This window comes from Callorhinus ursinus, unplaced genomic scaffold (assembly GCF_003265705.2).
Source record: "Callorhinus ursinus isolate GAN/ISIS: 27379988/994484 unplaced genomic scaffold, GSC_fseal_2.0 scaffold18, whole genome shotgun sequence".
NCBI classification, from domain to species: domain Eukaryota; kingdom Metazoa; phylum Chordata; class Mammalia; order Carnivora; family Otariidae; genus Callorhinus; species Callorhinus ursinus.
This window is the reverse complement of record NW_027397080.1, coordinates 3,262,712-3,275,160: the sequence shown is the minus strand read 5'-3', so window position 1 is coordinate 3,275,160 and position 12,449 is coordinate 3,262,712. Positions and strand designations below refer to the sequence as shown.

General features: G+C 45.4%; 1 protein-coding gene and 1 pseudogene across 1 annotated transcript; both read right to left on the bottom strand.

Annotated features, from left to right (window-relative positions):
- Positions 1-1,856: 1,856 nt before the first annotated feature.
- On the bottom strand, positions 1,857-2,795 carry LOC112812384 (olfactory receptor 2A12-like). The gene has a single exon (XM_025857190.1). It carries the CDS (start codon positions 2,793-2,795, stop codon positions 1,857-1,859), a length of 939 nt encoding a protein of 312 aa, XP_025712975.1.
- Positions 2,796-10,034: 7,239 nt separating this feature from the next.
- On the bottom strand, positions 10,035-10,666 carry LOC112812297 (peptidyl-prolyl cis-trans isomerase A pseudogene; annotated as a pseudogene).
- Between the last annotated feature and the right edge of the window lie 1,783 nt (positions 10,667-12,449).

Below are 12,449 nucleotides of genomic sequence, written 5' to 3'. Positions count from 1 at the left end.
CTTGTGCTCTCTCTCTCTCTCTCTCTCTCTGTCAAATAAATAAATAAAATCTTTTAAAAAATAAAATAAAAATGAATGTATGAATATTTTATAAAACTTGGATTAATTTTACATACATAACTTTATATCTTGATTTTTTCCTACCTAACATTACATCATACTTTTCAATGTAATTAAATATTGTTTCAAAACATGATGCACAATATTGATTGTATAGTATTTAATAAAGTTGATGTATCATATTTATAGCTGCTTCTAATAACTCTCTGATGAACATATTTGTACATAAAACTTGGTCTGCATTTCTCATTTTGTTCTTAAGACAAAGTCATAGAAGTGAAATTTCTGGACCCATATAAATATTGTAAAGGTTCATGATACATATTGTTACATGCTTTCTAATTAATGGTGTTTTTATTAAATGAATTAATATATGTAAAATTTTAACAACTGTGTTGGTACATAAGTGTTTAATAAATAGAGCCATAATTATTGGTATTATACTCTTCATATAACAGATTTATCGAGTGCCTACTATGTGGAGAGCACTGCTCTAGAAAGTTAAGACCAAGGGTACTCTTTTCAGCAATACCTGTGGGTGTCAGTCTCACCGCATCCTTCCTAGCATTGAATATCACCATTTTTCTAAATTTTGCTAATTTGATAGGTGAAAAATGTTATCCCACTTATTCAATTCATGTTTATTAACAATAAAAAGCAAACTTTTTTCCATATGATTATAACTGAACAACATTTAATCCTTTTTATCTCCTCCCCTTTTTGTACCTGCCATGATTTCCTACATTTTGCTGGTCCTAATTCATCAACTCTCCCACTTACTGACTTCATCTGCCCTCTCTGGCCTTTCCTGTGAAGTGTCTATCCCTTCACTCATAAAATATCTGTTGAAAGCCGGAATGTGGGCAGCATGGGGCTGGATCCTAGGGGTCAACTGAACAATCAGGGTTCCGCCTCATGGAAGTTGCTATCCAGCAGAGAACTCAGATGTTGAACCACATGCCTTTATTATGGGAGACAGGACAGGGTGCTTTGGAAGGCTCACTCTGGGAGCTCAAGAAAAGGCTTCTTTGAGGAGCTGCAGTTTAAGCCAAGACCTGGGCGATGAACAGAAGTCAATGTCATAACGGGGTAGGATGGAGGTGGGGTGGGGTGGGATTAAGGGTGAGGAGAGAACAAAAGCCGTATGTGGAAGCCCTGAAATGGAAAAGAGTATGGCACATTTGAGGCAAAAAGAGGCCAGTTTACTTGGAAGGAGAGAAGGTGGAACAGAGTGACCTGAGATGGATCTTATGGGGAGGTCAGTGTGGCTGATCACAGCTGGCCTGCAGCCATTCCAGCTTGTCTCCAATCTGTGTGTCCAAAGCAAGCACACCACACCCCTAAGTCACTGCAATGATCTTCACTCATTCCTTCTCCCAGGGCCAGGAATCCTCCAATGTCAGTGCCCTTGCCCTTCCCTCCAGCTAACCTGACACCATGTGTGTGGTTTCCAGAGAAGAATGAACCTTTCTCAAGATTCAGCCACAAGTCATACCCCAAAGCCCATTCCTTTTGTCTCAATAAAAGACTTTAATGGCACACACATCTTCTTTTGTTACCTCCTGAGACTCTAAAACAAAAGAAAGCTGAAAGACTGACGTGTCTACAAGATATTTCATGATGACCAGTCTGTCAATTAAATCATGGGCTGTCCCCCAAGGGTTGTGTAGAGTTGACATTTGGGGTTGGGGGCTGTGAGTGTCCTGGTGCTGCTGGGTCATGGGAATGAGTGTTTGGAGCATTGGCTGTGCATCATGAGCCTTGTTTCTCTGTCCCCCAGCTATCCTTCCAGGGTCTCATTCTGGGGCCCTGCCCCAGCCTGCCACCTTGAGGAAAGCCCTCTTCACGTCCTTGTTCCGGAGGCTGTAGATGATGGGGTTGAGGAAAGCAGAGATGACGTTATAGAACAGGGCCAACTTCTTGTCATCCTCTGGGGAGGCCTCAGAGCTAGGCTTCATATACATGACCATGGCTGGCACACAGAACACGGTGACCACAGTGATATGGGAGGCACAGGTGGAGAAGGCCTTCAGTCGCCCCTGGGCTGAACAGATCCTCAAGATGGCAATGAAGATGTTGACATAAATGACAAGGATAAGGGAGAGTGGGACCAGGATGACACTAAAGCCAAGGATGAAGTCTACCCAGTCATTGACTGAGGTATCTGCACAAGCCAGCTTTAAGACTGCAGGGACTTCACAGAAGAAGTGGTTGATCTTGTTGGGGCCACAGTATGGCAGACGCATGGCAAAGACAGTGTAGATAAGAGCAGAGATGACACCCCAGAGTCCACAGAAAGTGACCATTACCCCGCATAGCCATGGGCTCATGATGACCTTGTACCTGAGTGGGTGGCAGATGGCCACATACCTGTCTATAGACATCATGGCGAAGAGCCATGACTCAGTGATGCCTAGCACCAGGAAAATGTACATTTGGGCCGCACAGCTGGCAAAAGAGATGGTCTTCTTCTGGCTGGCTAGATGTGCCAACATCTGGGGCACAGTTGTTGTGGTATAGCCCAGATCCAACATGGAAAGGATGCCAATAAAGAAGTACATGGGTGTGTGGAGGTGTGAGTTCAGGCAGATAAGGATGGTGATTAAGCCATTGCCCAGAATAATCAAGAGGTAGGTCATCAGGAAGGCTGAGAAGAGCAGAGGAGTTGTCCTGGAGTTGAAGGAAAAGCCCAGAAGGATGAATTCAGTCACAGAAGACTGGTTAGGCTCTTGCATCCTGTTCTACTTCTAAATGAAAAAGAAAGGAACTGATTCAGTCAGAAGACTAGCCAAGCTATGCACCAGGGTGAGGGTCTCTGATGGGGTTGGAGTAGCAGTGTCATTGTCCAGGTATGATGAGACACCATGATCCCCCTCAACAAGACAGCCCATTTTACCTGCTCTTGGCCACTGCCACTACTCTCAAGAAATCTGTGAAGAGGAAAGGGCTTCCACATCTGGTCCAGACTCTGTCTCTGACTCACCGGTAACTACCCATTTCAGCCTCAGATTCCTCAGGTGTAAAATGAAAGCACTGGGCTAGCTGATCTTTACTTCCCCTTAGCATCCTCTTCTCCTTAGTAAGGCAGCCAGGCATTTAGAGATAAATATTGGCATACAACCTCTATGCAATTTGGCAAATTACAGTGAGAGAACTTACTTTGTCCTTTTGAAGACCTTAATTTATTTTCCACTCAGGCCGGGCCATCTCTCTGCTACCGGCGGGCCCCCTCTCAGGCCATGGTGTGTTAGAAGGAACACTGAGTTCTAAGTGCTGGCTCTATCATTTACTGAGTGAATGACCTTGAGCAAGCCCTTTACCCCACCCATGTACCCCTTTGAGACTACTCCCTTGAGTACAAAATGAGAATAATTGTCTTTTAGCTACAAGGTTGCTGTAAGAATACTGTATCTATGATATATGATATCAAGGAATGATGTTTTGGCATGAAGAGCATCACACAGAAGGCCAACCATGGGATAGGTGCACAGTGAATGTTAACTGTATTTCTGGGTGGTGTTCCACACAGAGGACTGAGATTCAGGTCTGAGCTATGCAAGCAAACTTCCTGAGAAGTGCCCCACCTGTAATCAATTTTCACTCTCCCACATGCCCACCCTCTGTTGCTTCTCCCCATAACGGCCAGTATTTCATTCTTTCTTTTAGCTTCTTACTGGCTCTCAGTTCTTCCTCAACTTAACCTCCCTGAACCTCAGCTTCTTCATGGAGAACAGGGCAAGGACAGCTTCACCGAAGAGATGTCATGTGTATCATTGGTATTTAGGGAATGGGAGCAATCTTGATGCTGTCAGTATTTTCATTCTCCCGGCACCAATTTATCTGACCCAACCTACTTGTTCTCCAATCTGCTTGTTCTCCTTTGGAGCATCATGAATGAATCTGCACAAGAACCCGTGTCTACATTGAACATATCAGATGGTTTCTTGACTTTGGCCAAAGGACTGCATACACTCTTAACCTCCCATATGCTAGGAACTGTTCCAGAACCTTCAGAGACATTATCCAATAGCTATCCAATAGTCAGATAGCTGGAAAATAGCTATTTTTTTTTTTTTTATAAATCCCTACCTTTCACTGAAGGGTCTTTTTAAGTCACATTCTTTCCCCAGTGGGGGGAAGAGCATGGGGTTTAGAGACAGACAGTGTGTTCTGCTTCAGTCCTAACTCTGGCTTTACTTGCAATGTGACCTTGGGCTGCTAGCTTACTTCCTAAGCCTCAGTTTCCTCACCTGTAAGATAGGAATAAAAATATCTACCTTGCAAGTCACATTCTTCCTGAGAGGAATTTTCCCAAGGACCCAAAGTGGGAATATTCCAAGAGTGGGAAAACGTGCTGCCATTTCTACTTTTAATTTTTCACACATAGCCAATGGATGGACTGACTCTTGAATAGTCTTATGTTAAAGAGTGTTTAACGTGGTTGATCCATTCAGGGAGGCTGAGGGCAACTGGAACAAGCGGTCTATAAACCAGCAAAGTGTGCCCAAGGATGCTGTTCCATAACCAGGATCTTGGGTCAGAAATTCAGGCTCACTGAACCCCTGGTTCCCCATCATCCTTCCCTTAACTCTCTTGAGGGTAAAGCATTTTTTTTCCCTGGGAAAAAAATTGCCTGACTCTCAGGGATTATAACCAGAAGTGCCATGTGAGGGAAAACAAAGGGAGACATTATTATCTACTATGATGAGCTTGGCCTCTGTGCCTCTCTTTGGGCCAAAAATATAGAATTTGGCTTTTGAGATGTAGCTTACAATATACCTTGACATCCATTCTCTCTTTGAGCCTCATGATGACTCTCTGAGATGTGTAAGATAGGGATCATTGTCCCCACCTCACAGATGAGAACCTGAGGCTCGGAGATGGAGTATAGAGGAGAAATAGAATATCTTTCATTTTGTAGCAACAATAAGGTTTTCTCTGTGTAGCAAAACCACAGCTAACCAGAACTCAACTAATATGAGTCCTCAATTTACTGAAATGTTTTCTGTTTTTGATTCTTAGGGGAAAAGGCAAATACGAGGGCAAAGAATTTTGTGTTGAGCTTAATTTAACTATATGATATATGGGTATAGATGTGCCCATGCATGCACACGTGCACACACACACACACACAACACACAGATTAATTGATGATATCTCTAAGGTGAACAAAGTCATACCAATCAGAAACTTGGGAAAATCTCCTCAGCTCCTTTCCCATCTCCCCACATCCTATCTGACTCCAAGTTTTATTGCTGCCACCTTCAAAATGCCTTTTACACCCACCTGTCCCTCTCTAATCTCACTGCCAGTGTCTGGGTCAGACACTTGGCTTCTCTCTCTCACCTGGTTTCATCTCCGTCCTCCAGCTGGGTCCTTACCCAGCCCAGTCTCTGCACTAGCTTCCAGAGTGCTCTTTCTAAAAACAAAACTCCTACTGGGCCACTCTTTCCATCCTTCAGCAGCTCCCTTGTCTACAGGAAAAAAGTCTAAGAGAGTTAGACCAATACCCTGGCTTCACTCCTTAAAGTCAGACTCAGTTTTGGTCACCAGGCTCCAAGGCAAGTTGGTGGGCTGACACTTTGGAGGGATCTTTGACCACTGCAAGGGCTGAAACAGAAAGCATCCCAGTGACCCAATATGCCATGTGCAGAGAGGAGACATAGGAAGGAGACAGATCCCAGGTCACAGTGGGAGCTTGTCCCAGAGTTCAGACTAGGACCCAGAACTCCTGGCTACCAGCTGCTCAGCAACTTGGCCTCCGTGTTAGCTCAAGGTGAGCCCAACCAAACTGGGATTCTGCAGGTCAGACACAGCCTACTAGCATCTCAGCTTCACCGTGCACAATGTCACGGTTTCCCACTGTACCCTCATTACTTAATACTGAGCCTGGCACATAATGAGCCCCAGTAACTGCTTGCTGAATGATCTACAGACTGAGAGCCCCTGGGAACCAGAAAAAAAAAAAGAGAGAAAGAAGAGATTACAGACATTGTCTCTGTCCCTATACTTTCCTTTTCAGTTTATCAGAGATCTGGAGAAAAGTATCTGTGTCTGGAAATCATGAGTACCTTGGGAAAAATCAGGGCACAAGTAGGTTGAGGGAAAAAGATCGAGAGCTGGCACCAAGGGTTACAAATCTCTGTCATTTCTCTCAACTCCTGTCCTAGCCAATAAATAATAATAAAACAAAACACTATTTTAAATACGATAATAATTTAATAAAGTAATAATTATTACTATTTAGTAATTTAATATACTAAAATATTATTGTTGGTGTTTTAGCAATTCGCTATGGGCCAGACGCTGTAACACATGCTTTATGTGCATTGTAATCGGGGTGATAGTTGAAGGATTTAATAATACATATGGGCACCCTCTGATCAGAACACATACCTGCCTTAGGAAATAGGAAAAGCTGTACCAGAATGTGCGCAAGCTGAGCAAGAGCCCTGCGCGTAGCCACCCTGCAAGTGGGTGTTATTGCTGTGCCCATGCTACTGGTAGGGAGAGCGGAGACACAACTTGCCCAGGGTCACAGCTGTAGCTGACTCCAGAGCCTGGGCTCATAACCACCAGCTGATGCTGCCTCCCTGAGCATCTCGGACAAGAGTGGAGTTGGACTGATCAACCTGAAAACAGGTCCTCCTGTTCTCTCCCCATCACCTACTCTCTCACTTGCTCTCTCGTTTTCTGCCTCCTCCAGGGTAGAAGCTGAAATGAAAGGGAACAGGAAGAGCAGGAATCATGGCCAAAAAGCAGGGAGAGTGAAGCTGGGGCAGGCAGCCCTCCAGGCCAAGCAGATGCAGGGAGGCAACGACGCCAGGCATGCTCCTAAGGCTGCTGCTGCCTGCTCTGCACACAGTGACACAGCCATATGGTGACCCTGCCTGAGCCCATGTGTCCCCTCTGTTGTCCTCTCCATGGTCTCTGTCCTCCCAGCAAGGTGCAGGAGGGGAATGCGCACCCTGATGGGAGGTCAGAGGCCAGGCAGGCAATGCCGGCTGGCCCTTCCCCACACATCCTCCTGCTGCTGCATCCAGCAACCCCTGGAAGCCTCCAGGAGAGCATTGCTTGTGGGGCACAAGCGTAACCAGGGCGTTCTCTGAGGGCCTGGGGTCTGCTGCCCCAGGGGATTGGTGGAATGAGCCACAGGAGCCTGGTGGGATCCAGAGAATGCTGGGAGACCAAAGACAGAGCAGGTGTAAGGAGGGGTCTGCTCCCCATCTAAGGGCAGCAAAGATGGACTAGAGCATAGACCAGAGCCCCGGAAGCAGACCAGGAAGGATCTGTGTACACAGATGGACAGACAAGGAGACAGAGGACCATGAAGACAGGAAAGAGTATGACTAGACAGGGAAGGGATAGAAAGTGAAGACAGAATCTGCAGGTCAGAGAGGAACCTTGAGCCTGGCCTCGGGGCCCCTGGCAGCTGTGCTGGGGAGGCTTCCACTTTCATTCACCCCCTCTTGCCAGAGCACACGGAGAATGGATACCAGAAACATACAGCCTCCCCAAGCACTGCAGGCAGATGCCGCCTTCAGAGTAAGACGTTGCCCATAGCACTCCTAACCCTGGTCCTCCCCTCCGAGCCAAGGAGGGAAATCCCAGTCCAGCTGAGATCCTGTGTTTAGGTGGTGGGTGATTCACCAAACTTTGGGACTGGAAGCAATCTTGGAAATCTAATCCCTGCCAGGACATGCATTTTCTCCGCAGCCTCCCTGGCAAAGGATGCTCCAACTCCTGTTCACATACTCCCAAGGACAGGAGGCTCACTATCTCGCAAGGCAGCTTAGGTAGCCTTGACTGCCCTTCACAAAATCATTTCTTGTACTGAACTAAAAGCAAGTACTTCTGACATCAAGGTTGTGTTCTCTAAAATACCTCTTTGCCCCTCCACCCTCCTGCTTCTTACCACAGCACCCCCCCCCCCCAGAATCCCCAGTCTGCATTACAATGCATTAGCCTTTACCTGCCCTACCTTTACTTATGAGGGTCTTTGGGGCTGTCTGGGCTGCCTTCCTTGCTCTTGATAAGCCCTGATGCTCTGAGCAGCCCATTTTCCCCAAGCTGGAACCCTGCCCTACCCAACATCTCTAATGCCAGGCAGCACCCCTAGCAAAGCCTTCATAATGACAGCACAGGGAGCGCCCCGCCCTTCTGCTCAGCACCTAAGGGCTCCAGTGAACAGCCTCTGGGGAAGAAACTGGTGCACTGGTGAAGACCCAGGGATTTGTAATCAGACAGATGTCGTCACTGTGACCTAGCCAAGCCACATAGCTTCCCAGAGCCTCAGCATCCTCTCTGTAAAATGCAGCTGTTCTCCCTAGATCATAATAATACTTGCTATTGGGTTTTGTTGGGCTTTTATGTACGTGTGTAGTCATTATGGGCCAGACGCTTTATATCTTTGCAGCATTATTATCACCACTTTAGAAATATAGAAATGGAAACTCAGAGCATTCAGGAGCCTGTGCGGAGCTGGGATTCTGCCCGTAGTTTTGTCTGACCACAGGCTGTGCTCCTAACCAATGCTGAACCTAGTGTCGTGATCAGACATGAGGCAGACCAGAGGCAGGGAGCCATGAGGCATCTTGGGGTGGGGGGAAGGACAGAGTCACATGTGGAATGGAAGGTGGTTGGTTAATGCACTCTAGACCCTAGAGCAGCACTTTTGGGGATAGCAGGCTCTTCAGGGGCTTCTCCCAGATACATAGTCTCCAGGGGAATAGGGAAGGAAAAGGGGAAAGGGACCAGCATTTATTGAGTACCTTTTATGTGCCCAGCATTTCACAGGTATCATTTCATGTAATCCTCCAAGAAGCAAGTTCTTTCCACTCTATCAATGAGGATACTAAAGTTCAGAGAGGCAAAATGACTTATTCAAAGTCAAGCAGCTGTTGGAGGCAGCTGAGATCCCAATTTAGGTGCCTCTAGCACACTCTGCTTGGGGGTGAGGGAGGATGACAAGCCAGGACCACCCAAGTCTCTAGTCTGGGGATGGGGTCTGCCCTCAGCTTTTCTGATTCCCCAATTTGGACCCCAGCCTTTCTCACAGTCCAAAGTTGTTTCTGAGGTCTCCACATGAGCTACAAGATGGTAGAAGCTGAGTGAGAAATAAAAAATCCTGTTCTCAGTCAAGAGGACATTCCACTGTGGATTCCTTTATATCCAGGACAATCCCTGATGGAATCATCCCTGTTTTCTGAGTTACAAAAGTAACCCATGTTCATCAGGGAAAATTCATAAACAGAGAAAGGTAGAAAGAAGAAAATAGAAGAGAGAAGAAAAAGTTCCTTCCATACTACAGAGAAAATTTCACTTATGGCTTCCAGATGTTTCTCTCTCATCTCAAATCACACTTTACATACAATTTCATTGTGACAGATACTACTTGGTTGACTGTCCATTTCCTCCTTCTTTGCTAAAAGAACTATATTCTTGCTGACAACATTTGTTTGAGTCAGTCAATACCTCATGAATGGTCCAAGCCCAAATTATAGTGCCATTTCTTCCTTTCCCACAATCCTTTTCAGCGAGGGCAGTCACAAAATTTGGTCCTGTTCAGGGAGACCCAGGGAAACTCAGCTGAGGAGGGTTTGTGAAAAAATTTCTTTTCCTAACAAAAGGGATAGAATGACAGTCATACATCCCCTTCTCCCAAAACCCCATGAATACAAATGTCATGTCTGCATTTGGGCAAGTCATCTTGAGACCATAAGGAAAAAGCTCAGAGAATCACAGGGGTTCTCTCACTAACATTATCCAGCTGCAAAATACAATTAGAGTTACAAAATAAAAAGACACCAGTTTCAGACTTCTTTCTTTTTTTTTTTTTTGTGGTTTAGGTTTTATTTCATCATCATCAACTGAACTCTGCCATCCAGCTAGTCCTGGGGAGAAGGAACCATGGAGCCCGCAGAACTGCAGCAAGAGCACAGAGATTCTGGGGTATCTCGAGCAGGTGGGGGTGGAGGGGTGCTCTCCCGAGCTACACAAGGAATGGTCTGGTAGTTAAGATAAAACACGAGTCGGATTTCCTAGATCTGTCCACAGTCAGCAATGGTGATCTTCTTGCTGGTCTTGCTGTTCCTGGACCCAAAGCGCTCCATGGCCTCCACGATGTTCATGCCCTCTTTGACCTTGCCGAAGACCACGTGCTTGCCATCCAACCACTTAGTCTTGGCAGTGCAGATGAAGAACTGGGAACCGTTTGTGTTGGGTCCAGCGTTGGCCATGGACAGGATGCCAGGACCCGTGTGCTTCAGGATGAAATTCTCATCATCAAACTTCTCCCCATAAATGGACTTGCCTCCAGTGCCGTTGTGACGTGTGAAGTCCCCCCCGCCCCCCGCCCGGCACATAAATCCCGGAATAATCCTGTGAAAGCAGGAACCTTTATAACCAAATCCTTTCTCCCCAGTGCTCAGGGCACGGAAGTTCTCTGCTGTCTTTGGAACTTTGTCTGCAAATAGCTCGAAGGAGACGCGGCCCAAGGGCTCGCCGTCCACGGCGATATCGAAGAACATGGTGGGGTTGACCATGGCTGGGCGGCGAAGGCGGCTCCGGGTCGGTGGCGTCTGCAAGGCCAGTTTCAGACTTTTGTTCCCAATCAGGATGAAGTAACAGAGACCAGAATTATTGTCCCATCTGTAATAACTAAAAACCTAGACAAATTGCATGGAATAATGTTTTCCAAGATATTGGACGTCAGGCAACAAAAGACAGTGATTTGTGAGAGATGAGAAACCAATGAATTGAGCCCTGTAGTTGTCCCAGCTTACTGCTCACAAAGTGACCAGGCTGCCACAGGAAGTGAGGACACAGAGGAGGCTAGTGGTTTCCCTGGGCGGAGGAGACAGAGTTGAGAATCTAGGTGGCTGCCAGGAACTGAATGTTTGGGTCCCCTTGAGGATCATATGTTGAAATCCTAACCCCTAATGGGGTAGTATTTGGAGGTGGGGTCTTTGGGAAGTAACTGGGTGATGAGGATGGAGCACTCATGATGAGATTAATGCCCTTATAAAAGAGGAAGAGACAAGAGATATTTTCCCTCCACCATGTGAGGATGCAACGAGAAGATAGTCATCTATACACCAGCAAGAGAGTTCTCACCAAGAACCTGACCATGCTGGCACCCTGATCTTGGACTTTAGCTTCCAGAACTATGAAAAGTAAATGTTTGTTGTTTAAACCACCCAGTCTATGGTGCTCAGTTATAGCTGCCCAAACTGAGTAAGACACAGGCCAAGGTTGCTGGAGTTCACAGAGCAGAGTACTGGGGAAGAGAGCTCTGGAGGTCATGCAAGTCTCAGATGAGCACTGATAAGTGGATGTGTGTGAAGAAAGCACCAGGATGGGGAAGAGGGAAGACAAGAGGAAGAGTTAGATGGAACAATTCTCAGAGCTCGCCCAGGGCCAGAGATGTTTCCTGTTCTCACTAGCTGGACTAAATGCTGTTCTCGTCTTGCCCAACAAAACTTAAAAGCCAAATTCAAGAGAGTCAAACTGTTTACAAGTAACTTAACTACAGTCTAGAAAAACAGCCTAAGAATATTTATCAGGAATTCAAAAATATCTGACACTCAATAAGGTAGGATTCAAAATGCCTGGCATCCAGTGAAAAGTTACCAGGAGTACAATGAACTGAAAAGATACGACCCATCATGAGAAATTTCACCCAGTTAAGACCAAGTGAGGAACAACACAGATGATGGAATAAGTAGGCACAGACATTAAAAAATTATATCTATATTCCATAGGTTTAAGAAGCTACAGGAAAAACAGCATATTAAGGAGAAATGTGAAAGATAGAAATGTAACTTCTAGATATGAAAATTATGTTAGATGAAAAAAGCACTGGGTGGGATTACAAAGACTAATAAACTTGATAATATGATGATAAAAGCTAAGAAATCTCATAGTGATTGGGGTGGGTTTTTTTTTTTGAGAAGATGAATAATATTTATAATAGTCTACCCAGATCTGGTCAGGAAAGAGAAGATAAAACACAGATTTCCAATGCCAGGAATAAGAAAGGTAACATCAGTATAGATTCCGTAGATACTAAAGGGATTTCATAGATATTATGAACACCTTTATTCCAATAAATTAGATAACTTACATAAAATGGACAAATTCAATGAAAGACATTAACAAACCAAAGCTCATTTGAAAAGAAATAGGAGAGCTGATAACCACATATCTATTTTAAACATTGATTGTGGCATTAAAACTTTTTCATAAAGAAAACTCCAGACCTAGATGGATTCACTTGTGAAGTCTACCAATGCTTTAAGGAAGGAATATTTCTAAGTCTGCACTAACTCTTCTAGAAAATACAAGAGGAGGGAATAGATGGCAACTCAAGGTAAGGCCAGCATCAACCT

Coding starts and splice junctions, on each gene's coding strand:
- LOC112812384 (XM_025857190.1), bottom strand. CDS start 2,795: ATGCAAGAGCCTAACCAGTCTTCTGTGACTGAATTCATCCTTCTGGGC.